This window comes from Emydura macquarii, unplaced genomic scaffold (assembly GCF_026122565.2).
Source record: "Emydura macquarii macquarii isolate MOO-44397 ecotype Brisbane River unplaced genomic scaffold, CSIRO-AGI_Emac_v2 contig_3603, whole genome shotgun sequence".
NCBI lineage: Eukaryota > Metazoa > Chordata > Testudines > Chelidae > Emydura > Emydura macquarii.
Genome location: NW_027133740.1, coordinates 38,299 through 61,494, shown reverse-complemented (window position 1 = coordinate 61,494; position 23,196 = coordinate 38,299). Strand labels below are relative to the sequence as shown.

At 41.1% G+C, this 23,196-nt stretch overlaps 1 protein-coding gene across 3 annotated transcripts; it reads left to right on the top strand.

Annotated features, from left to right (window-relative positions):
• The first annotated feature begins 4,003 nt into the window (after nt 1–4,003).
• On the top strand, nt 4,004–22,406 carry CAPN10 (calpain 10). Of its 3 annotated transcripts, XM_067536614.1 has the most exons (13): nt 4,004–4,272; nt 4,368–4,563; nt 6,729–6,860; nt 7,102–7,298; nt 9,229–9,446; nt 10,026–10,167; nt 12,252–12,418; nt 14,014–14,297; nt 16,323–16,525; nt 17,594–17,849; nt 18,433–18,632; nt 19,093–19,138; nt 21,482–22,406. In XM_067536614.1, the coding sequence occupies exons 1-13, from the start codon at nt 4,151–4,153 to the stop codon at nt 21,509–21,511; spliced, it is 2,193 nt and encodes a 730-aa protein (XP_067392715.1). In that variant the 5' UTR covers nt 4,004–4,150; the 3' UTR covers nt 21,512–22,406. The 3 variants fall into 3 exon arrangements, with proteins under 3 accessions (XP_067392715.1, XP_067392714.1, XP_067392713.1); XM_067536613.1 differs by lacking the exon at nt 4,004–4,272 and having other exon boundaries at nt 4,376–4,563; XM_067536612.1 differs by lacking the exon at nt 4,004–4,272 and having other exon boundaries at nt 4,376–4,563; nt 19,090–19,138.
• The last annotated feature ends 790 nt before the right edge of the window (nt 22,407–23,196 follow it).

Below are 23,196 nucleotides of genomic sequence, written 5' to 3'. Positions count from 1 at the left end.
TACCAAACGATTCCAATGGTTGAGGTCTCGATGGCCTAGGCCATGGATAGCCCTATTCTAGGGTCTGGTGGCTGCCATGAATATTCATTGATGTGTTCAGCTTCCTTTGTCCATAACTAACTTTCTCACCCTAATAATGCTGGGGTGTCCTTATTCTATAGGTTAATATATTTATTATCGCAAATTTATTAGCATATATGTCAGTTAGTTACTGTAGCAACCCTGTGGTTAAGCATCAGCTGATGTTCCTATCCTAAAATACCCAAACTGATATCAACTGATCTCTTGCAGTTATCTGTGAGCATTTTATTCAGAATTGCTTATTGCAGAATGACATCTTACGCCATCTTGTGACTTTGGATCTCTGTTGGTCAACTTACTTACGCTAAATCCTTATGATAATATTTTATGGGTTTGGGCCGGTAGGCTTCTTGTATAATTGCCTTATACCTATATCCCACTTAAAAGCTAACTTTAAACCTATTTAAGCCAGAGGCTACAAAATCCAGCTGAGACAAGTGCCTGGGTGGAAAGGAAACACTCCTCAAAACCAGGAGATATTTTTCCTGAATAAAGAATGCAAGATTGGGATTGGTGTTTCCCCCCAATTTCTGTGAAATCTCATGGAGAGATTATTTTCATGAGAATTGTCCTGTTTCTGTAAAAATACTGCATATTCCATTATCCAGGCACTCAGGATCTCTCTATCTGAAAGCAGAGCTTCCAAAGTGGTGTACAGCATGACCGAGGAGTGGAACACACTAACCTTGCACTGAAGTGGATTGGAAGGTAGCCCAGCTAATAGAGGCCTGAGTATCAATTTGTCATTCAGGAATTATTGTGGCTAGTGAGGAAACGTCATACCAAATAAACCTGAGCTCTTTTGGGGACTTGGCAATGTTAGCTTATGCTCTCACCCAATAAACATCTGGTATGCAGCTGCTTACTTGGTGCTAGTTCTTGTTGCAATAAGATACTGCTGTAATTCTATCAATATTATCTTTTAAATTTCTTTGGATTTTTTGAAGCTGTACAACGCTTTCCCATTCTTCATGGAAATGGGCCCAGGGCTACATCAGAGGATTTTTTGTAACAGAGGAGATCAAGCAGTTTGTGAGGGAAGAAATCAGCTTCTATTTAGAGAGCGGTGACCCAGAGGACCCTCCGGATGTCATTGACTACTGAATGAACTAGATCATCTCATGATGGTAAAGGGGAGAACTTTCACCCTAGAGATGCCAGTACTGGAACAGCCGGTTACATTGATAAACTCCTCAGCCTGCGCTGGGAGTGCCACCTGTAACTTTTCTGCGGAGAAAATTAAGGGCAAGATTGAATGTATTGGCAGGGTTTAAAATGAGGAGGGGGTAATTTGTGCATAATAATGTTTGCCAATTAAAGTGTGACCATGAGATTTCACGCTCCATGGGGTCAGCCAGTCACCTCTGAAGATAATTTCTCTTCCAACCCTACTGGGAATTTTTTTGCCTTCTTATGAAGCATTGGATATTGGAAACTGCCAGAGGCAAGATACTGGGCTCGTGGACCAACAGCCTGATCTGGATGGTGAAATCTTACTGAGAACTAAAAAAGAAAAAGGAAATATTTAGCGATTCAAACGTCCCCTTTCTGTGCCTGTTTCCCCGTCTGTAAAATGGGGCTAATGATATGTCCCCTCCTTTGTAAAGTTCTTTCATTAGATCTGTGGATGAAAAGTGCTCTGTAAAAGCTAGCTGGTGGTATTATTATAATTATTATTTATAGGAAAGCCATTTGTTCACTTTTGGATGCAAGCCATACTTCCTATTCCTTCATGTAGTTTAGTTGGACCTTTATGGGTGAGCAGGAAGAGGGCTGAGGCCTATGTAACCATTTCTGCTCTCCCTTCCTGGTGACCCTAACAACGTGCTGTTCTCGTGGAGATTCGTGGGAGGTTCCAAACTCTGGTGTATTGAAAGTAGAAGCTTCCACACAGTAGTCCCCATTCCCCATGGCTTTGATCTTTGCAAGCCTCTTGCTCAGGTGCTGTGGCTGGTGTGTTCTCTATGAACCTATGCAGGATGGAGCGAAGGACAGCACATTCTTTGAAGAGTACCTGGTTTATGTTGTCAGAGATCTTTTTTTGCTGGCCCTGAAACCACTCTTGTGTTGGGCACGACTCTTTCTGCTGAAACATCATGTCCTTCTCAGCAGGTAAATGCACGGATGGATCTGTACATGAGAATTAGAAGCCATGCAAATGCTTTGTGATAATCTAACCATGGGCCCTCTCTTCAGCGTGCCAATTATGTTTGGGGGAGCAGCTGGCAAGGACTGAACTCTTCATCTTCTTCACCTACCTGCTGGGGGCGTTCACACTCAGCTTACCTGTGGGAGTAAAGGAAGTAAATCTGGAGTATATTTTAAGTGGCACACTGCAGCCATATCCATATAAAATCTGAACTGTTCCTGTCTAGGCTACAGTGCGCTTCAGACTGATGGAGAGTTCCCATTAATTAACCGTTATAGCTAGGAAACACTAAAAACGTTAAACACTAGTAAATGTATAACATGGGAACTCTCCTACACTGGCTCGCAGGGGTGCACTAGATGTAAATGTAATTTCTATATCTAGACTCTACAGTTAGATAGATAGAATTGTAGGACTGGAAGGGACCTCAAGGGGTTTTCTAGTCCAGTCCCCTGCATTCAAGGTGTAGGACTAAGTATTCTCTAGACCATCCCTGACAGGTGTCTGTCTAACCTGCTCTTAAAAATCATCAGTGATGGAGATTCTGCAGCCTCCCTAGGCAATTTATTCCAGTGCTTGACTACCCTGACAGGAAAAGATTCTTAATGTCCAACCTAAACTGCCCTTGCTGCAATTTAAGCACATTGATTTTTGTCTTATTCTCAGAGGTGAATGAGAACAATTTACTTCCCTCCTCTTTATAGCAACCTTTGATGTACTTGAAAACTCTCATCATGTCCCCCCCTTAATCTTCCCTCATAGGTCATGTTTTTTAGACCTTTCATCATTTTTGTTGCTCTTCTCTGGACTTTCTCCAGGTTGTCCACCTCTTTCCTGAAATGTGAACTGGACACAATACTCCAGTTGAGGTTTAATCAGCGCAGAGTACAGTGGAAAAATTAGTTCTTGTGTCTTGCTTTTAACACTCCTGCTAATACATCCCCCAATGATGTGTGTGTGTGTGGGAAATCATAATGGCAATGCATGCTGGGAGGTGTAGTCTTTCTGGCCTTCAGTGCATGCTGGGACTGGTAGTCTCCTGGGCGGCGGGGGAGGGGGGTAGCTGTGATCAGCAGTTTCTGCTAGAAGGGTTATAATTGGTGTGTGGTGTCACGTGCTCTCATCCTTGCTCCTGGTTGGCTGGTGGACCAGTCGGCTGTCTCAGGAGCGGGTAGAGCGGGCCCAATGTTGCCTAGGTAACGGGTCGGCAGCGGGTGGGTCCCGGGATGGCGGCTGAGAGCTCGGGGCTCGGCTCAGGGGCCCTGGGTGGCAAGGCGGGGATGTAACCGGTCTGAGGTGGGGAGGCGTCTGGGAGGCCCGGGGGGGGGGGGGAGCTGCCGGGGGGAGGGGTCTGGGAGGCCAGGTGTGTGTGGGGGGGAGGGGGTCTGGGAGGCCAGGTGTCGGGGGAGGGGCTGTGTGGAGGAGGGAGGGGTCTGGGAGGCCGTGTCGTGGGGGAGGTTGTGGGGGGAGGGGTCTGGGAGGCCAGGTGTGTGTGTGTGGGTGTGTGTGGGGGGGGCTGGGAAGGCAAGTGTTGTGGGGGTTATGTGGATGAAGAGTCTGGGAGGGCTGGAGTGAGGGGTGGTGGGGCGAGGTCTGGGAAGGCAGGTATGAGGGGAGTGAGTGGGAGAAGGAGCCGGGAGGGGCACTGTGTAAGAAGTGTCTTGTGTGGAGAATTTGTCCGGATGAATAGCTCTGAGGGGAACTGTGAAGGCGGGATCTGGGTTGGCATGGGGAAGGGTCTGGCCAAGGTTGTGTAGGAAGGGGGATTAATGGGGCAGGGCTGAGGGGAGTGGGTCTTGCCCAAACACCTTGTGAGGTTGTATCCTGAGCAGTAGCAGGTGACTGTATTCCCAATGAGATTTATCTCTGTTTCATATTTCTCTCTAGCTGGGTCTGTCAGTTAATAGTGAGATTACGAATATGAGAGGATGGTGTCAGGCTGCCCTAGGATTTTTTTTCCTTCAATATTGGATTCTTCAGGGCCAAAAGCTGATTCTGAAAAAAATTGCAGCTAACATGGTTCAAGCCACTGCGTGGAAACGGTTAGTGACTTTTTGCTTGTGAGTTTATCAGCCTCACTTACCCACTCCCAAAGTTATGGTTACTGGTTCATTTTAATTTATATTGTAGATTTGAGTTGGAGACGTAAAGTTTTGGAAGTGGCTGACAAAGCTTCGCTTGTGATGAAAATGCTGGGAGACACAGTGCAGTCAGCTACAAAAGGAAATCTTTACAAAGACCCCACATTTCCAGCAAGAGACACCTCTATTTTTTTTAATTATTCCACCCCACTCTCACAATTCAGAGGGGAGATTTCCTGGCTGAGACCTCAGGTGAGTTTTTGAGATGTGACAGCTCAATGGTTTAGCAAAATTTGACTTTTCATTAATGAGTGGATGGCTTAGTGTTCAGTCACTGTTTCTAGCTCTTTGTACGGTACTGAAATACAAAAATGATAAAAGTAGTATGTTATGGTTGCTGGGCTAGCTGCATCTCTGGTCTCTTTGATTGCATCCTCGTAGGTGTCAAGCCTCGAGTCTTTTCATCTGGGGTGTAATGCTGCAGTTCTCCTCCTGTTAGACCAGCCCTAGATAGACCATACCCTATGTATCAAATGTGCCCAGCAAGTCTGACTAAATTTGGCATCTGTGATTCTTCCCTTCAGCAGTCTGTCACTGGTGGTGAATATGATAACTTGGTGGCCTTCTTCAAAAGCAAAGTATTACTTAATTTTTCCTTTTCTTCTTCCTCTATATCTTATCTCTGGATAATATCATCTGCAAACACAAATTCAACTACCATCTCTATGCCGATGACTCACAGGTATACCTTTCTACTCCAGATCAGTCGTCTTCTGTCCAGACTAAGATCTCGGCCTGTCTCTCTGAGGTCTCGTTGTGGATGTCTAGCCATCAGTTCAAACTCAACATGACTAAAATAGAGTTCTTTGTCTCCTCCCCCAAGTCCTTCCTCCTTCTTCCCTTCTCAGTTGCTGTGGATACCACCACCATCCTGAATGTCATTCAGGACCATAACTTGGGTGTCATCTTCAGGTCAGGTCTCTCTGTAGGTCTTCACATCCAGGCTAGGTCTAAATCTTGCCCATTCTTTCTGTACAACATCTCTAAGATATGATCTTTCCTTTCTATCCACACAGCTAAACTCTCATCATCTCTGATCAGAGCAGGCTCTGATCATCGCACATTTTGATTACAGCAACATCCTCTTCTCTGGACTTGACAAATGCTATTTTGACCCTCTCATATCCATTCAGAACACTGCTGCAAAGATTATTCTTCTAGCTCATCATTTTGACAATGTCACCCTCTCTTTGAATCACTCCACTAGCTCCCCCTTCTCTGTCTCATCAAACATAAGTTACTTATCTTCACTTTCATGGGCCTTCATAGCCTATCACCCTCATTTCCAGTCATCTCTCAGTTGGTATTATGTCAGTGCCCACCTCTGATCAGCCAACAATGCCAACCTCCCATAGCCATTTGTTAAATTTTCAAACTAGCACCTTTGTGCTTTTTCCTGTGCTTGCCCCTCATGCTTGGGAGGAGCTCCCCATAAACAGCTGTAAAGCTACCTAATTGCTTTCCTTTGCCTACCCAAACCTGACAAGTTGCTGATATGCTGAGATCATTGCCAGTTGTGTCTCATTGTTTCCTTGTATCCCCCTGTCTTCTACATCCATTGGTTGTTCCTTGTTGTATATTTAGATTGTAAATTCTTTATGGCAGGGATCATCTTTTTTATCTTTGCCTTTACAGCATCTAGCACAATGAGGTCCTGTCCATGACTGGGGCTCCTAGACCTTATGGTAAAGCAAATAATAATTAATAAGCTTATTTCCCAGAGTGCAGTGTGGGGCTCAGCGAGCCAAGCAGAGAAGTAGCAAAGCAGCAGCTCAGAAGGGCTAATTTATTCAATTTTCTGCCCTTTGTAATGTTTACAAGGAAAGTGAAGGGAGAGCCATTTCTTATTTTCAATGTCATATCAGACTAACTGGTTGTTTTTCAGTTTAAATCAATAGCTTGCTTAGCAATGGCAAACTGAGTTTTGCTTGGCTGGACAAAGGTTTTTTTGTACGGGGATGCTGAATCTTTCATAGCTTGTACCCCACTAATGTACCTCAACCTTACTTATAGTTGTGACCTGCACAACTACTAGGGAGTGGGTTATTGCTCTCTTTGTTTATTCACTCCTTGTCTCTTCGCTGAGATGATCAATAGTAATGTCTGTTATTGATGATGGAATCTTCATACTAAAATCTGGATTGAGACTCACCAGACTTAGTTCACACAGGTCACCTATTGAATAGTTATCACACAGTAACAACTTTCAGTCAATGCTAGTCTGCATTGGATTCAAACAGGAGTGAAAGACCCCTTATGTGTTAACAGTCTTCTGAGCCTTCTAGTCCCAAAAAATATGGACTTGTGTGGCTTAGATTGTCATGCAGGATTTAACCTTAATGTTTGTTTTATTTTAGGAAATTTGTTCTACTCCTCATTTATTCTCAGACAATATGCAGGAGGTGCAAGTGAAGCAAGGGATTTTGGGAGATTGTTGGTTCCTATGTGCCTGTGTTGCTTTGCAGAAGAGTAAATACCTGCTAACTAAGGTATAGAAATGCTTCTTGTTTACGTTTCATGTCCTAGCAGACTCTTTTGTATGCTCCATTAACGTTTTTATTTTTTCCTAGCCTCTTTCAACTCAGTGAAACTTCTAAGATGGTACTCTGATGCTCTGTCTTTAATCTTTGATATTATGACATGTTGTAGAATAGCTAGAATTGACCATGATTTAAATGCTGATTTCCCGGTTTGTCTTGATTTTGCTAATATTGTCTTGTCTTCTCTTAGGTAATCCCTCCAGGTCAGCCCAGCTGGACAGATGAGACATACACAGGCTGTTTCACTTGTCAAGTGTGGCAGTTTGGGCATTGGGTGGAAGTAACCATTGACGATCGCCTGCCTTGCCTGGGGGGTAAACTCTGCTTTTCCCATTGTCAGGCAGAAGATGTGTTTTGGCTTCCCTTACTGGAAAAGGTCTATGCCAAGTATGTGAACTTCATTGCAGGAGGTGATTTAAATTGTAGCAGTGACTAGCACATCTTCTACATAGTGCTTTGTTTGATTGATTGGATTTAATTCCTGCTATGTGGATTCCCAGAGCCCTTTCTAGGACTTGAGCCCTTTATATTTTATTGAATATAGACTATAATTGCCAGAGTTTTTCCTGTGTTGAATTTTGTAGAGGTCCAATGTTTATCCTAGATCACCCAGATACCATTCCGCCCTCTCATAGGGTGAGATTTTCTTACTGAACGGAATTGTGGAAAAATATGAATTTTATAATGACCCAGCAGCTGATAGACTGCAGTGATTCACAGCCAGCTACTAGCAGCAGGTCACCTAGCTTAGTAAAACCAAAATAAAGAAAGTTTTCCCTACTGCATTATTTGAGGCAATTAAGTAGACATTGCGGGTTAGATCTTCAGCTAATGTAAATATAAATTGCTGCACTGAAATAATGAAGCTACGCCAATTTATGCTAACTGATGCTCAGGCCCTGAATATATCTCTGTCTTGCATACTGCTGCCTAACCATCTGTTGTCACTTACTCATTCGCTGGTTTTGTCAGGAGTTAGGGACCCAGAAATATTATTATTATTGTTTTTTATTTTATGTTTGACAGTGGGGCTGTTGTTTTATAAAACAAGCAGCAAAATGCTATTTCAGCCCAGTCTACAGTGTAGACCAACAAAGCAATTCAGAGACAAAATGTTTTGGATAAGGTAGACACCAAACTGCCACAAGTTCTTAGAGAAGGAATTGTTTAGCCTGCAACAGAGGACATGAGAAACGCCTTTTAAGGTGAAGTTACTCAGCTAGTTGTAGATATGCTGAAGTTAAAGTACAGGTTTCTGCCAAGGCACCTATGGCACATTAAACTTTCTTCTTACTGTGGGCTTGTAAGGTAAAATTTTATTTTATTTTTATTTTACCATTCCTTACAACATTTTTATGAATCTGGCTTAATACTCTTTTATAGTGTTCATTCACTCTGCTTTGTAGTCACTGCAAATAACAACACAACCTCCCTGACCCCACAAAATAAAACAGCTGGAAAGAAAAAACTGGTTTTACTGTGTGGAGCAAACAAAGAATATTTTAAGGGGAGGTATGTTAGAAATGTTATTTTTGCAAGATTACTAGCTGTATTTTGCATCGTGAAAAGTGATGTAAATCCTATGATGATAAGGTGCAAATGAGCGGCAGTGAGCAGTTTCTGAACAGAAAGGCGATTGTAGCAAGCTTTCCTCTATGTTGTTGTTTAAATCATTGATGAAAATATTTAATAGAACCAGATCCAGAACCGATCCTTGCGGGACCCCACTCGATATGCCCTTCCAGCTTGACTATGAAACTCTGATAATTACTCTCTGGGAATGGTTTTCCAACCAGTTATGCACCCACCTTATAGTAGCTCCATCTAGGGTGTATTTCCCTAGTTTGTTCATAGAAGGTCATGTGAGACAGTATCAAAAGCCTTACTAAAGTCAAGATAGACCACATCTACCACTTTTCCCCATCCACAAGGCTTGTAATCCTGTCAAAGAAACTATTAGCTTGGTTTGATGTGATTTTGTTCTTGCTAAATCCATACTGACTGTTACTTATCACCTTATTATCTTCCAGATATTTGCAAATTGTTTGCTTAATTATTTGCTCCATTATCTTTTCAGGTACTGAAGTTAAGATGACTTGTCTGTAATTCCCTGGGTTGTCCTTATTCCCCTTTTTATAGATTGGCACTATATTTGCCCTTTTCCAGTCCTTTGGAATCTCTCCTGTCTTCCATGACTTTTCAAAGATAATCACTAATGGCTCACATAGGTGTGGTTAAAATAAAGACAAAATAATGTTCATTTGAAGAGTAAAATTTTAAATATGTGCCTCTGTTTGTTTATTTTTTGTTTTTATAGGGTGCATGGGTCTTATGAGCAGTTGTGGGCAGGGCAGGTAGCAGATGCTTTAGTTGATTTGACTGGAGGTCTAACTGAGAGATGGACCCTAAAAGACCCTGGAAGAAGCATGGAAAGAGAGAGGCCTGGCAGAGTTTTGGAGAAGATGGTATTTAGAAGACTAATGAACCTGAAGGAACGGTGTGTGATAAGCTGCTCAGTCCTCAGCTCCAGGCAAGGTAATATGAGCATTCCAGAGATTCTTAAACATGGCAAAGCCAAATCAGTCTTATGCTTCAGAGGACAAGGCAGGCAGTAGTCTTCTAGTATATTAATCCAGCTGCATTAATGGTTTGTGAATTTAAACTCTGCCACAGGTGCCTCATGGTATAATTGTGTTGAAGACTGGAGAAATTAAGATGTAAGGATGTTATTCAGGCTTAGGGTAGGGCATCTAGTTTATGTATCATGACTGGCATGTCAATGTGTGTCTCTTTTCCCGTAAAAAATAAAGGGAGAGCAGTGCTTCGGCACCACTAGTCTATGGATACTCAAAACCAACTGGCATATTTTGTAGGTATTTTGGTGATCAGATTTTTTCTTCATTCTTCAAAATTAGAGACAAGTAACTGCCTGTGTACAGTGTGGGTTTCATGTTGATCTATTGTGTTCACAGGCAGAGAAATGGACTTGTAGCAACTTTCTTTAGTAGAAAGTGAATCTTTTTCACAGAGCATGGAGGGTTTACTTCCTCTTTCCTTGAAAAGGAATACTGGGTAGTTTTCTACCTATTAACAATGGTTATCTTTCCTGTACAGGTGCCAGTGAACTGGGAGAATTTCATGCATTTATTGTCATAGATATGCTTGATCTCTCCAGAATCTCAGGCAAGGAAATCATCTTGCTACGAATACGAAACCCTTGGGGGAGGCGGTGTTGGAAAGGACCCTGGAGGGAAGGGTAAGTGGCTTGTTTTTATTTAGAATACTCTCTTCTTAAGGTACTTCTATAAAGATAAATATAATTATGGTGTGTGAGCACAAAGTGTGTGTGTATATTACAAAGATGAGTATTCTTAATAGGCTATATCAGAGGAGAGTTGCAGAGTACGATAGCCTTATTTCATGGAACCATTTTGTGAGTTCAGTATACAGAATCATGGTTCTTGTGGTCATAATTTTTTGACCCTTTGGCTCTGGTAATCACGATTTCCAAATATCCTTCACTGATAGGAAAATGTTTTTTGGCACTGGGAGGTGGAGGGGTTAAGTGTGTTATAGATTGTTGTAGTAAGCCATAAATCCTGTGTCTGTATTCAATCCTTTATTTTTAATATAGAAATGTATGAATTTAAGCTGCCAGGCTCTTTTTCTGAAGGGATTGTGCAGGTTTCCTTTGAGGATGAGGACTGAGAGGTCAGCTATAGAGTGATCACTTTGTGAAAAGTGTTCACCAAAAGGTGACATGGTGTTTGTCTTTTATCATATTTATGTTTGTGAGTTCATCTGAGAGTGTAGTGATTATCTCATTTCACCTACATCAGTGGTTTTTAACCTCTTTTCATTTGTGGACTTCTAAAAAATTTCAGATGGAGTTGTGGACCCCTTTGGAAATTAAACCTGTGGTCCGTGGACCTCTACTATAGAAGTCTTAGACTGAGAACTGACTGAACAGAATTCAACTATAAATATTGCTTGGCATTTGGCACAGCGTGAAAAAGGGTGCTAAACTGGGCTTCTATGGTAACAACAACACCGCTGGGTTTTGACCTATAGGTGGGGGTATTCACATACTTTTGATTGATCAGAAAAACAATGGCTTTTTTGGGATCTGAAACTTTTATTTTCATAGTCACCTTTTGCAGATCCCTTAAACATAGTTTGTGGACTCCCTGGGGGTCTGCGGACCACAGATGAAATCCACTGACATACATAGTTGTTATCTATAATCCATTTAACTACTCCCCCAGCTTTTTTTAAATCCTCCCCAGCTTCCCCCTCCCCCCCTGCCGGACACTGGAAAGGTGTTAATGGGCGACTTCATCTTGAATGGTCTTTTGAAATACGTATTAACTACTTGTCCTAAACAATCTGTTCTATCTAGTATTTAGCTATCTAGTATTTATCTAGTATTTAGCTCTGAATATCTTCCCAGACCTGAAGAAGAGCTCTGTTATAAGCTTGAAAGGTTCTCTCTCAGTCACAGAAGTTGGTCCAGTAAAGTATATTCTCACCCACTTCATCTTTCTAATATCCTGAGACCAACACAGCTACGACAACACTGCATACAGGAAAAGATAGGCTAATTTAAAAAATAGTATTGTGCTAGGCTCTGCACAAAACATAAAGGAAGACGCACTCCTTGCCTCAAAGAATTTAAAGCTGTAGTGCCACATTCTGTGAAGTGCAGAGTGTTTTTCAATGTCAGTGAAATTAAAGGGAGTTGAAGGTGTCCAGCAATTAGTAGGACCCTAAATAATTAGTCGTGGCTCTGATCTTCAGCTTGTGGTAACTTAGCAGCCAATATGCTAAAAGGTCTAGCGCTACTGCTCTATGGAAATGGTGTGTTGCTGATGGTAAGGGTTTCATAAAGAGGCACCAAAAAACCCTTCTAAACAATCCTATTTAATTTTATTTGTTGAACCACTTTTTTTGTTTGTTTTTCCCTTCCTCTTTCCATCACGCACAAATTCTAAAACCTCATTTTTTTAAAGCAACAAACAAAATTACGAGTACTTTGCTCATTGTTCATTGTGAGTAAACTAGCTATTTTACCTGGGAGCATGTTCCAGAATCCTGTCTTACTCTCTGGTTTGGCTGGTTTCTAGGTCTTCCTTCACAGAGATTGCCTATATATAATTTCTGTTTCCAATTCCATTTGATTATTAATTAGAGGGAACGTCATATGGATGAACACAACAGTAAAATGAAAAAGTACCATGTTTTTTTCACTAAACAGCAATTGTTTATAGAAGATTTTTGTAGAACTCTATTGGGAGTGTGAGCAAACAGCCTAAACATTGACTTTTGTGCTTTTATTTGCAGTGGTCAAGGGTGGAGCCAGTTGGATCCCGTAGTTGCTTCAGAACTACTTTCCCAGATCCAGGAAGGAGAATTCTGGGTTGAGGAGGAGGAGTTTTTCAAGGAATTTGATGAGATTACTATTGGGTTTCCAGTCACTGAAGAGGGACAGCTTCAGAGCCTCTATACAGGTGTGTGGACAAAAGGACTGTTTTTAACAATCAGATTAGTTTAATGGGGAAGTCTGATTTGAATTAAAAAGAGCCAAAATTAGATATGTTTAGTACTAGACCTTTGTGGATTCCCAAACTTTTTTCAAAATTTATTGAGCATACAGAGTGCATACTCTGGGAGAGGTTGCAGTACAGAACTGGCCCCTGCTTGGTAATTAAACTAAACTTACTCACTTTTCGCTTTCTCTACATTTCTCTGATTTACTGGAAAAATCCTCTTTCTTATTTGCCAATAAATTTAAGAGTTGTAAATGAAAATGGTTGTACTTTGAGGCTGTGGAGATTGCTTCAGAACTTGCCTGCTTGCTGTAGAATTGTGCTGTGAAATCTTATCATTCATTTAAAAAAATATTTCTAGCCCTAGTGGGTACAGTGCATACTCCTTGCACTATCTGTGCAGCCTAGGCATCAGGAAGTTTGAATGAGAGCTGGAGTCCAGCTCGCAGGCAGGGAAGGGGAAAACAGAAGTGTAAGCTGTCAAGCTAGGTTGCTTGGAGAACAATGCAGTAGCTGAGGCCTGAGGAGATAATGCTGATGCCATCTACAAGCCCTCACCTTCCCTGACATACATGGGGAGAATCCGGTTCTGAATTGGGTCATCTGAACAGCATCTGGGGAACAGAAGCCTGGGGGTAGCGTCAGATTTACTTAGTCCTGCCTCAGTGAAGGGTGCGGGACTTGATGACTCCTTGAGGTCTCTTCTACTCTACATTTCTATGATTTTGTGCTCACTTCAGGAAAAGACCAGTAAGAGGCATTTTGGCCCTGATTTGGTAAAATATATAAACGCATTTATAAATCAATCCCTGCTCACCAAAGTATTTAATCTTGTGCTCAAATTTAAAGTAGATGCTTAAGTGCTTTGTGGAATATGGATGGTTTGATGAATTGAGGTCACATTAAGTAATGTATCAAATTGTCCTCCTCTTCCACCCTCAGATGTGTAGGTGTTGCAGTTACACCTTCGTCCCAGTTCAAGATGATCTAGTAGCACATTGGAATTCTGACCTATGCTTGCTGTAAAGTTCATAACATCAGTCCATGTTTGCAGATGAGGTGACCTCTAGCTAGGTTATTTTATGGCCCTCATTTGCTGCCGTATCTGACACAAAGTATTTAAAAGCAGAATATCAGTATTTCACTCTCTTCCTTCCCAACTTCTAGGCCTTTCTTGTGTCTGTTGCTGCTGGGAGGAAAGAAGGAGATTGCACAGCAGATTTTAAGCCTTTTTTGGGGGCTGAAGAATTGCTTGCTATGTCTGGCCCATTGGCATGGGGATTAGTCCTTTCCTGAAAGAAGTTTTATGTGGGAACCAAATGGGTGCCAAATCTGAGATTTCAGACCTGTAGAAATAGTTCTGCATATGACCTCTAAGGATAAAGTTCCTCAGCTTCCCACTATGACTTGGATTTCATCTTGGGATATTTTGGCCATGAACGTTAGCTCAGAGAAAGTGGCACTGCCACAGCAAGGCTTTCAGTCTGGGGACTCCCAAGACACAAAAATGAATTGTTTCCAATGGCTGATGTGCGGTACCTTTTTTTCTTTATTAGAGAAAGTGCTGAGTCATACTCAGAATCTCTGTGGATCCTGGGTGAAAGGCCAGTCTGCAGGTGGTTGCCGTAACAACAGCAGCTTCCCTATTAACCCCAAGTTCTGGCTGAGGGTATGTGAGCAGAGTGAGGTGTGCATTGCTCTTCTGCAGAAACCCAGGAAGTATGGTGCTGATTGGGCTGGAAGAATTCGGAATCTGACTCACATAGCAGAGGAAGGTCCATTTCTGACTGAAGGCATTCAAGGGAAGAATTACCAGGCTGTGGGACTGCATGTCTGGAAGGTAACTTAGGGGTAAATTTTCAAACTTCTAGTTGGGAGAAGAAGAAATGTTCCCAGAAAACCAGGAGCATCTGTCATAGTCATTAATTTGCTACAGCAATGCCATGAGTCAACTGTTCATAGACGTCAGGGGTGTAAAAGATGTATTAGATGATCCTTCCCATTTCACAGGGTCATTGGAGGATTGTTGCCTGTAGCACATCTACCAGTGCTCTATTGGGTTTATTTTTAAACATTCTGATCAATGAAGCTTCCATTACTTCTCTTTTGGAGACTATTCCCTAGTCAGTATTAGAAAGTTTTTCCTGATAATCTGCCTAATTTTTCCCTTTCTTAATGCCAACTCTCTTCTCTTAGTTCAGCTCCCATGTACTGTCCTAAGAGGTTCCTCTCTTGCCTGGTGTCTACATCCTTCACGTGTTTGTAGACTGTTATGTCCCTCCCTTAATTATCACCTCTTATATATGTATTAATCTTTTAAAATCTCCTTTAATCTTTTCTCATAAATCAGTCCTTTCACAACCCTATTTATTTTTGTTGCTTTTCTCTGGGCTCTTTCCAGTTTGTTAATCTCTGTCTAATAATGTATGTACCCAGAATGCAACACAATGTGCATAAAAAGAAATCCTGCCTAATTTCAGAAGTGCCTACTGCAGCTGAAAATAATTCTACTCATTTGTATATGCAATTTTGTGCAACTCTGTTTTGCATATTCAGGCTATCATCATGTGCTCACAAACTTCAGAGATGTGTTTTTATGCTTGCAGTTGCACAGTGACTAATGCCCTTTGGTTCATTAATGTAATTTCATCTCCAAGTTTAATTTGCACAACGAAAATATTTTGTAACAGCTTTTTTTCTTAATACTTTTGTAAGCAAGAACATAATTAGTTGTGGATGAAGGCTTATTTTACTGATGCTCAGGCCAAGCTTTTGTATTCAAATTAGGAGCAGTATTTTTCTCCAAATCTCCTTTAATTCCCACAAATCTCAGTTACATGTTGTTATACCAAAAATATTGTGAAAGAGTTAAAATGTTTACCCTTCACTGAAAACATTCCTTTTCACCTGAAACTTGGCAGACAGGTTTTCAACCTGGGCCTGAATTGCTCCAGCTGGGCATGTTTTTGTTTTGAAGAGAGCAAATTTAAAACAAATAGTTTTCACTTTTTTTAAAATTTTTTTTTATAGCAATTACTCACTTTGCAAAATGAGCTCAGGGTCTGGTCGGTGCTGAGCTGAGCTTTAACCTGTCCTGAGACTCCATGAGATTTCCAAAACAGTATTTGTTTGAAAAAGTAGCTGTTGAACATGAGGGGGTTCAGCAACACTGAACTTTGAGCATCGCATGAAAAATGAGAGCCTCCCATAGTTTATGGTCTGACCAGGTTCGCTGTTGGGTAGATCTAATCTGAATGAAAGCGTTATCAGGGTTTCCTTTGGGCAAAATTCTGCCCTGAATGCTCTGAGGCATGCTGGATCGGTTCTGCATGGGGCCAGTTTGTAACTGATGTCCACAAGAGCAATTTTAGCTGAGACAGAACTTTTCCTGGGAATTCTGAGGATGAATATGTCAGAGCAATCCTCTGTGACTTTTTGAAATGATATAATGTGCTATATATGTCTGGTCTGCTCTATTGGCTGATGCAAGGATGAGGTGGTGGACCATTTCCCTGCACTTACCTCACCCTTTTGGGCATTAACTTCCACAGGGAAGTTATGTGGAAGAAGGGACTACAGTCCCCAGTGAAATTCTGTCCAACACCTGCTCAAGGGCACAAGAAGGGGAAAGCAACTTTAATTCTCCTACTCCGAATTACTCACCCTCACAAGGGCAATCCTGAATCTGATCCTTCCAGACAGGTTTGGAAATAATAACTGTACCATCTTCATGGTCTGCCAAGTGGCAAAGCACACATTTTTGGCGGATTTGAGGTTTGTTGACTGAATATTTGACTCCATTTAACTTTGCTATAATCTTGTCAACTCTCCTACAATACTATGCTATATTATGTGTCTATTTTAGGTGGAGAAGAGGCGATTTAACCTGCCAAAGACCCTCTCTGCTCCTCCGGTTGTAGGTACCATTTGTCATTCTTATGACAGAGAAGTACATCTGCGCTGTGATCTTGTCCCTGGTTATTACCTTATTGTCCCTAGCACCTTTTTGAAGGATGCAGAGAGGGATTTTCTGCTTCGTGTATTCTCAACGGGGAGAATCTCCCTCAGGTATGTTCAAAAAGGAAGAGATGTAGCAAACCCCATGAAAACCCGGCCAACAGTTTATGCAAAGCATTACGCCCTTTATGAGAGCTTGCTGTGTGACGTGAACTATGGTTAGGAGAGATGCATGTAAGGAGGGTGATAAGTCTTTTGAGTACAGGTAATTAGTGTGGCTGTATAAGGTGTACCTCCCTTGGCTCTGTGAATGGGGTCTCAGAGCTGCTGAAGTCCTTTCTATAGTACCTCAGGAGACCTGGGGGTGGCCATCTGAATCCCTTTTTGACTTGAGAGGCCCAGTATCTGGAAGAAGTGCACACTTTTCAGAGGTGAACTGGTGTAGTTCTCTGCAATGTGTACATTGTGGAAAATATACTCCATCCCAGGTCTGGTGTGTTTTATATAAGAATTTTACTGCTGCACAGTTACTCCAGTCATCAGTACATTTTGGATTTTGCACAGTTCTGTAATGTGCTCACTTCATCCAGGGCAGATATCTTCTGGAGCTCTCTCAGCAGTGGGGAAGGACTCTGAGAGCTACATTGTTTTCATATTTCCTTCTTTCTTTTCCTCCTTGCCCTATTTGGGTGTGTGTGTGGGGGGGGGAATACGGAAATTAAATGCAAAAATGTAAGTTCATGCAATTAAGATTAAGAAATGATATGCATCAGTGTTAGGGAATTCGAAAGATAAATTTAATCAAGAAACTGTAATTCAGCATGTTGTATTTTCTATTGCTATTTCTTAATTACATATTTAATTGTGCTTATACTTTATATTTGTATTTTGCGATGTGGCCAGATTAATGGTGCTGTAGAGATCTTAATTTTTATTTCATTATGATTTTCTCTGTTCCACAAATGTTCAGGTTTTGCATTTAGTTATACTTATATGTGGCAATGATTTGGCATTGGATTGAGTGTTAATGGGAATGCTTGACTGGCAAGAGTTTGCATTTCTTGACACACATTTCTTTACTAGTATTTGTTCGTGTTTTTACAGCTGAGCACTAGGGATGGAATCATGGAAACTTTTCACCTTTTGTACACTAGTTTCCCTTTGTCTTACATTTGATAGTGAGATAAAACCACCAACCACTGATGCTGCCCTCTGTGAAGAGCTCCCACCAGGTGAATGGGAGACTGTGCAGCTGCAGGGATGCTGGAAGAACGGTCAAAGTGCTGGAGGTAGCAGGAACTTCCCCTCCTTCCATACCAATCCCTGCTTTCCCCTCTCCATCTCTGCAGGAACAGGAGAGCACAGTGTGAAAGTTACCCTTCGCCAGCACTGTCAAGATAGCAAGTGTCATCCAATAGGGTTTCATATTTTCCAGGTATGAAACAGTCCGATTGTTTCATTTACATGAATAAACTAAATCCATCACTTATTCAGGTGCCTCTTACCTTGGAGAATGGAAATGCAGCCTATAAATGATCACATTTGGGCCAATACAAGTAGAGATTTGAGCTGTATTAGTTCACAGGTATAGTAGGGTGTAAGGTATAACAATGCATAACAATCACATTTCTGATTCCACTGAACCTTTATCATCTGGTTTAGAAGTCATGTAGCAACCAACACTTAGGGATTTTTTGAACATCTGAAGGGTGTTATTTAACACTAAGACTATAGCTTGCCTACTCTATTAAATTATGCACTTCTTAAAAGTGAGTGAATTTTTTTCATTTTGCAGAGATGCAAATGGTTCAGAATGTTTGGTGATTGGGTCTTAATCTTGATAATCAGGTGTGAATCCCCCTCCTCCCAAATATTTTTTTTCCTGTCAATTGATAAGTGTTCCTGAGCAAATGGGTCATTATATGAAATAGGATGTGTATTTGGAGGGGTGGATTATTTATGGAACATACTGGGTTTATTAAAAGGTGTGAGATCTGAAATTATTTTAATATCTTCAGGTGCCTAAGAGCAGTTGGAAACCACATACTTCCTCTTTTCTGCACTTGAAGCCACTTGTTAGCTGTGTACCTCATTGCTACTCACAGGAAGTGAGTCAACTGTGTAGACTTTCTTCAGGGAATTATGTAATTGTACCTTCAACGTACTTGCCTAATACTGAAGGCAATTTCACAGTGGTCATAACAACCAAAATAGACAGGTAAAAATATATAGGTATGTGTTTGGGTTTATGCTATTTCTAAATTGACATGTAACAGAGCATAGGACAACACTACACAATCATTTATAATAGTAATATGTTTCCATTTTTATTATAACGTCTTTGTACTACTATCACAGGGTGACTGGAGTGACTGACCCTCTAAGGGAAGTGGAGCTGGCTCCACCTATGCCATAATTACCATCTGAGAGGGTGGGACAAATGTGATCAGCTGTTAGCCTACTGAACACTTGGGCCCCAAAAAGGGCTGAGAGAACTCAGAGAGAGGAGCTACAGGAAGTAGGGTTAGGCACTGTGGGAGGCTGTGATCGAAGGTTTGCAGGAAATAGGGAGGTTAGGTCCCTGAGAGACACAGGCAGAGTCTCCTGGGAGATGAGGTAGTAGGAAACTACTAGTGCTTTGCACTGAAGTAATTGTTTTCTTTTTTCTTTTCAAATAGGAAACGCATTCAGAGCCAGGAGACCCTTGGACAAATACTGCAAGAAGTAGGTGTCATTTGATTTTATCAATAGCAGTGAGATTGAGGTACATTGGAAGTCAGAGAGGCAAACACATGCACATTAGCTAATCTGTGCCAGGGACTGGGAGACAGGAATTTGAAAGTTCTAATTCTTCTCTGATGCTAACTGTTTGATCTTAGGTAAATCAGGGAACCTCTCTTTTCATTTTCCCAGTCTGCAAAGTAGCAATTATAATATAACTCTTTGTCTTCTCTCACGCTGCCTCATCTACATGGAATCCCCTTTCTGAACTGATCTATAAAGCCATACTCGCTCATTTGTATCCCTCCTCAATACCCACCTCTGTAGTAAAGCCTGTGAGAAACTGGCGAACTAATGTCTATGTTGATGGGTTTATGGCTATAATTGGCACCTACATTTGCATTTTAAAAATTATTAGTATTAGTAAAGTATGTATGTAATAATATATATATATTTAACTGTATTCTTCTCCCTTTGTATGGCCATCATCACTCTTATCATTTTGCTTCTATATTAAATCCTTTTTCCCACCCAATGAGCTCTGATTTGGACTGGGGTCTTTAAGCATTACTGCAATATTTAGAAATTAACACTACGACCAGTAATAATACAGGAATAAAGGGGGAAATGAGAGAGGGGAAAACCTGGAGATGATTGCCCTGCACACTTTAGGAGGTTTACATTTGTGTTTCCTTTTACACACACATACGCAATATGCTATGGTGATGATGATTCATGTTGGGCTCTGAGCTGTTCTGGACAAGTTAATGCTTCACATTCACTGATTTATTTTTTTTATTTTTTGCTCCACTACACATGCACCCACTGTTGTTGCAGGATTGAGCATGAATTCTGAGTTCCTGGCACTTAACGATATTTTTATTTTAGGGGGAAAAAGCTCCATAAATGTTATTTTTTGCAGCTGTTTAAAATAAAATCTTTCTTGCATTTTAGATCAGAGAATGTTCTTGATAATACTGTTTACTTATTAGGCAAGACAAATATCAACCAGATAAAACCTCGAAGAGGGAAAGGGGCCAATCACACACAGGGGGGGGGGGGGGGGAAGCAAACAAAAAAACACCCACACCGGGTATTAGTTGGCTTAGTAATTTTCCTGCTCTAGGTTGTGTTGACCAGTGACTATACTTTGTCCTCAAAACCACACAAAAAACTAAGTCTGGACTTTGTGTATTTCACAGAAATAGGAGATAGAAAAGACCATATATGTACATTTCTAATGGTGCCATTGCTTTAGAATCTAGGCGCTATAACACCTAATTAAGAATAGCATTATGTCCATTCCTTGTTCATTACTTACTTCTTTCTTAGATGTGGTTCTTGGCTATCTCTAGAGCAAATGTTGCTAGGATGTTGTTACTGAGGGATGGGCCTATCTAGAAAGATGATTCTTACATTGTTCCCTAAAGATAGTAAGACTTGGGCCTACCCTGCTACCCAGTGGTAGGGTAAACAGCCAGTGGCCCTCCCCTGAGAATATCTTGCTTCAAACCTCTGAGAACTTCAGTTTGGAGATGACTGCCACAATCTCCTCATGCATTGCAGCTTTCAGGGTAAGATACAGAAAGAGCTGATCTCTGAGTTTAACAGGTCCTAAGCTGGTTGAAGGTTATAAAGACTAGGACCTTGAAGCAGTTCAGGTATTTGAAGGGGAACCAGTGGAGAGCATGGACCACTTTTGTGATGCCGTTTTGTTAGTCTGCCTTACCTAGAAGGTGGGCTGCTGTGCGCTAAAAGAGCTAAAGCTTCTGTGTGCCGTTCCTGATCTGTGCCAGGTGGAAAGCATTGCAGTAGTTTAGCTTGAAGGAGATGGAAACATGGCTTACAGTGCTGGGTCTCCTTGTTAGTCAAATATTAAAGCATTTTTGGTTACAGGTGCTGTTTGGTTGTGTAAGTTTGGTGATGAGTCCACTAGGACCATGAGACTATGCAGTGCCTTCTCCTTTCCTACCAACCCCACCAATTGCTTTTCATTCAGGTTCTTTTGTCTCTCAGGCACTGGGACAAGTGGATAATGGCACTGAGAGAGAGAGATGTGGCGCTGGTGCCACTGGTGTGTACTGTATTGTATATTCCTAGGGTTCTGTCCAGTCTAGGTCCAAATTACTGAAGTAATGGGGTTTGCATCACTTTCTTGAGATTATTTAAGTGTATTGATTTAACAAGAAGAGAATGTGTATACTTGGCCTTAATCTCTGAATTTTCCTTTTCTCTGTCTAGCTAAGGCATATCTGCCAATCTTTTTTTCCCCTGAGACTGTTAACATGTTGCAAAATTACAGGTCTTAACCTATGAAATATCTTCAATTCCCCCTTTCTTTTGCAGGTCTCCTTTACAGCTGTGATGAAAAGGTAATTTGGAATTCTCACATCAGTGTCATAACAAACAGTGGAGAACCTAGAAAAGTCTGACCTCCGGCTATTTTCAATCTGAAATGAAGTAACCAGAAAATACTCTGAGCCCAGTGGTTTTCCATTCAGACTGACCTCCAGCCAGTCGATGTCCTCTTGTTGGAGGTACTGCCTTGACCATACGCATCCTGATGAGCATTCATCCCCTCCATATGTTTTACAACCAGCAACATACAACTGGACTTCATGCTATACCTCAGTTCTTCAAAAATACAGACAAAGGATATGTGCACATGTTTTAATGCAAACTGCAGTTTTAAAATTAAAGCAGTAAAATATGTGACCTATGCATACATAATGAAAAAACATTTGGTGAAGAATATCCAAGTTTACAGAACAACCTCAGGAGACACGGGGAGGAACGGAGGAATGTAGGGGAAAGAAACTGGAGTCCCTTTTTCAGGAAGGAAAGACTATAGGAGCCAAAAAAGTGCACTGGAATAGGGATAGACCAGATATATATCTTTCACTGCCAGTCTTATTACTGAGCACTTTATCATAGTCCCTGCTACTGTGAATATTCGTCATGAAACTGTAAGTGTGAAAAAGATGAGTTTGTGAGTTTGTCTTGCACCATGTGAACACCTGGGAGGAAAGGGAGAAATGACTTTTGCAAAGCTATTGGTTTGAAATTCCATACAAGACAGTATTTTTGTTACTAGTAACCAGAATGTTGTTTTCTGAGGGACCTCCCCTTGCTGCAGGAAGCCGTGTAGTTTAGCAAATTCTTCTTAATTCCTGTTAAAAATGTTTCTTACCCAAGTGTGGTTTTTTTAGATATTGTATTTTATTTAAAAGTAAGGTGATGTTAAAGAGTTTAAAAGGTTTTCTATTAATATCATTGATAGTTTCAATCTCTTTGTTTCTTTAATCTTTATTTGTTGTATTGTTGCAAGCTTTGCAATCTTTTGGAGTCCCCAGGTTTCTGTTAAGTGGGAGTTGAAAAGCAGCGCTAGAGGGCCCAATTCTCTGATTTTTAGAGTGGATTCACATGCAGAATGATACTTTCAGTTTCAAATTACACTCCAGAATCTTTTACACTTTTTCCCATTAAACTTCAGAAACTGAAAAAACTAGGCTGCTTACAGCTGAGTTGGAAACAACAGAACATTTTCAGAAGTGAAATCAATAGGGGACAATATGTTTTGTTGAACGGAGTGGGGTGGTGATGCAACAAAAGATAGTATGAAGTGTACCAAACCCTTAATTTGCATAGAATGTTGCTATAGCTAGGCTTGGCCCTAAGAAATGGTGGTAATTTGATCTAATGTCTTCAGTTCTCAAAAGTTCAGTGCCCTTACTTAAAGTAATCAATGATAGAATGATGTTCCACTAACTTCTGAAAAGAAGATGGAGTTGTAAGAAGAAATGAGGGATTTCTAAGAAAAAAGTAGTTGGTTCCTAAAGGTGCCATGATTGATATAAAAAAACATGCATAAGCAGCTTGTAAAGAGACAGTAAACATTTCATGAGGAAACCAGGAGAAGAAGACGGACAAAAAGAAGCAGTAACACGAAAGTGACATGTCACATTGCTAAATCCAAAGTGATTTTCAAATGAAAGGTGATTATGAGGGGCCCTGATACTGCAGACGTGCACATACTTACCGTTACTACTGCAAATAGTCCT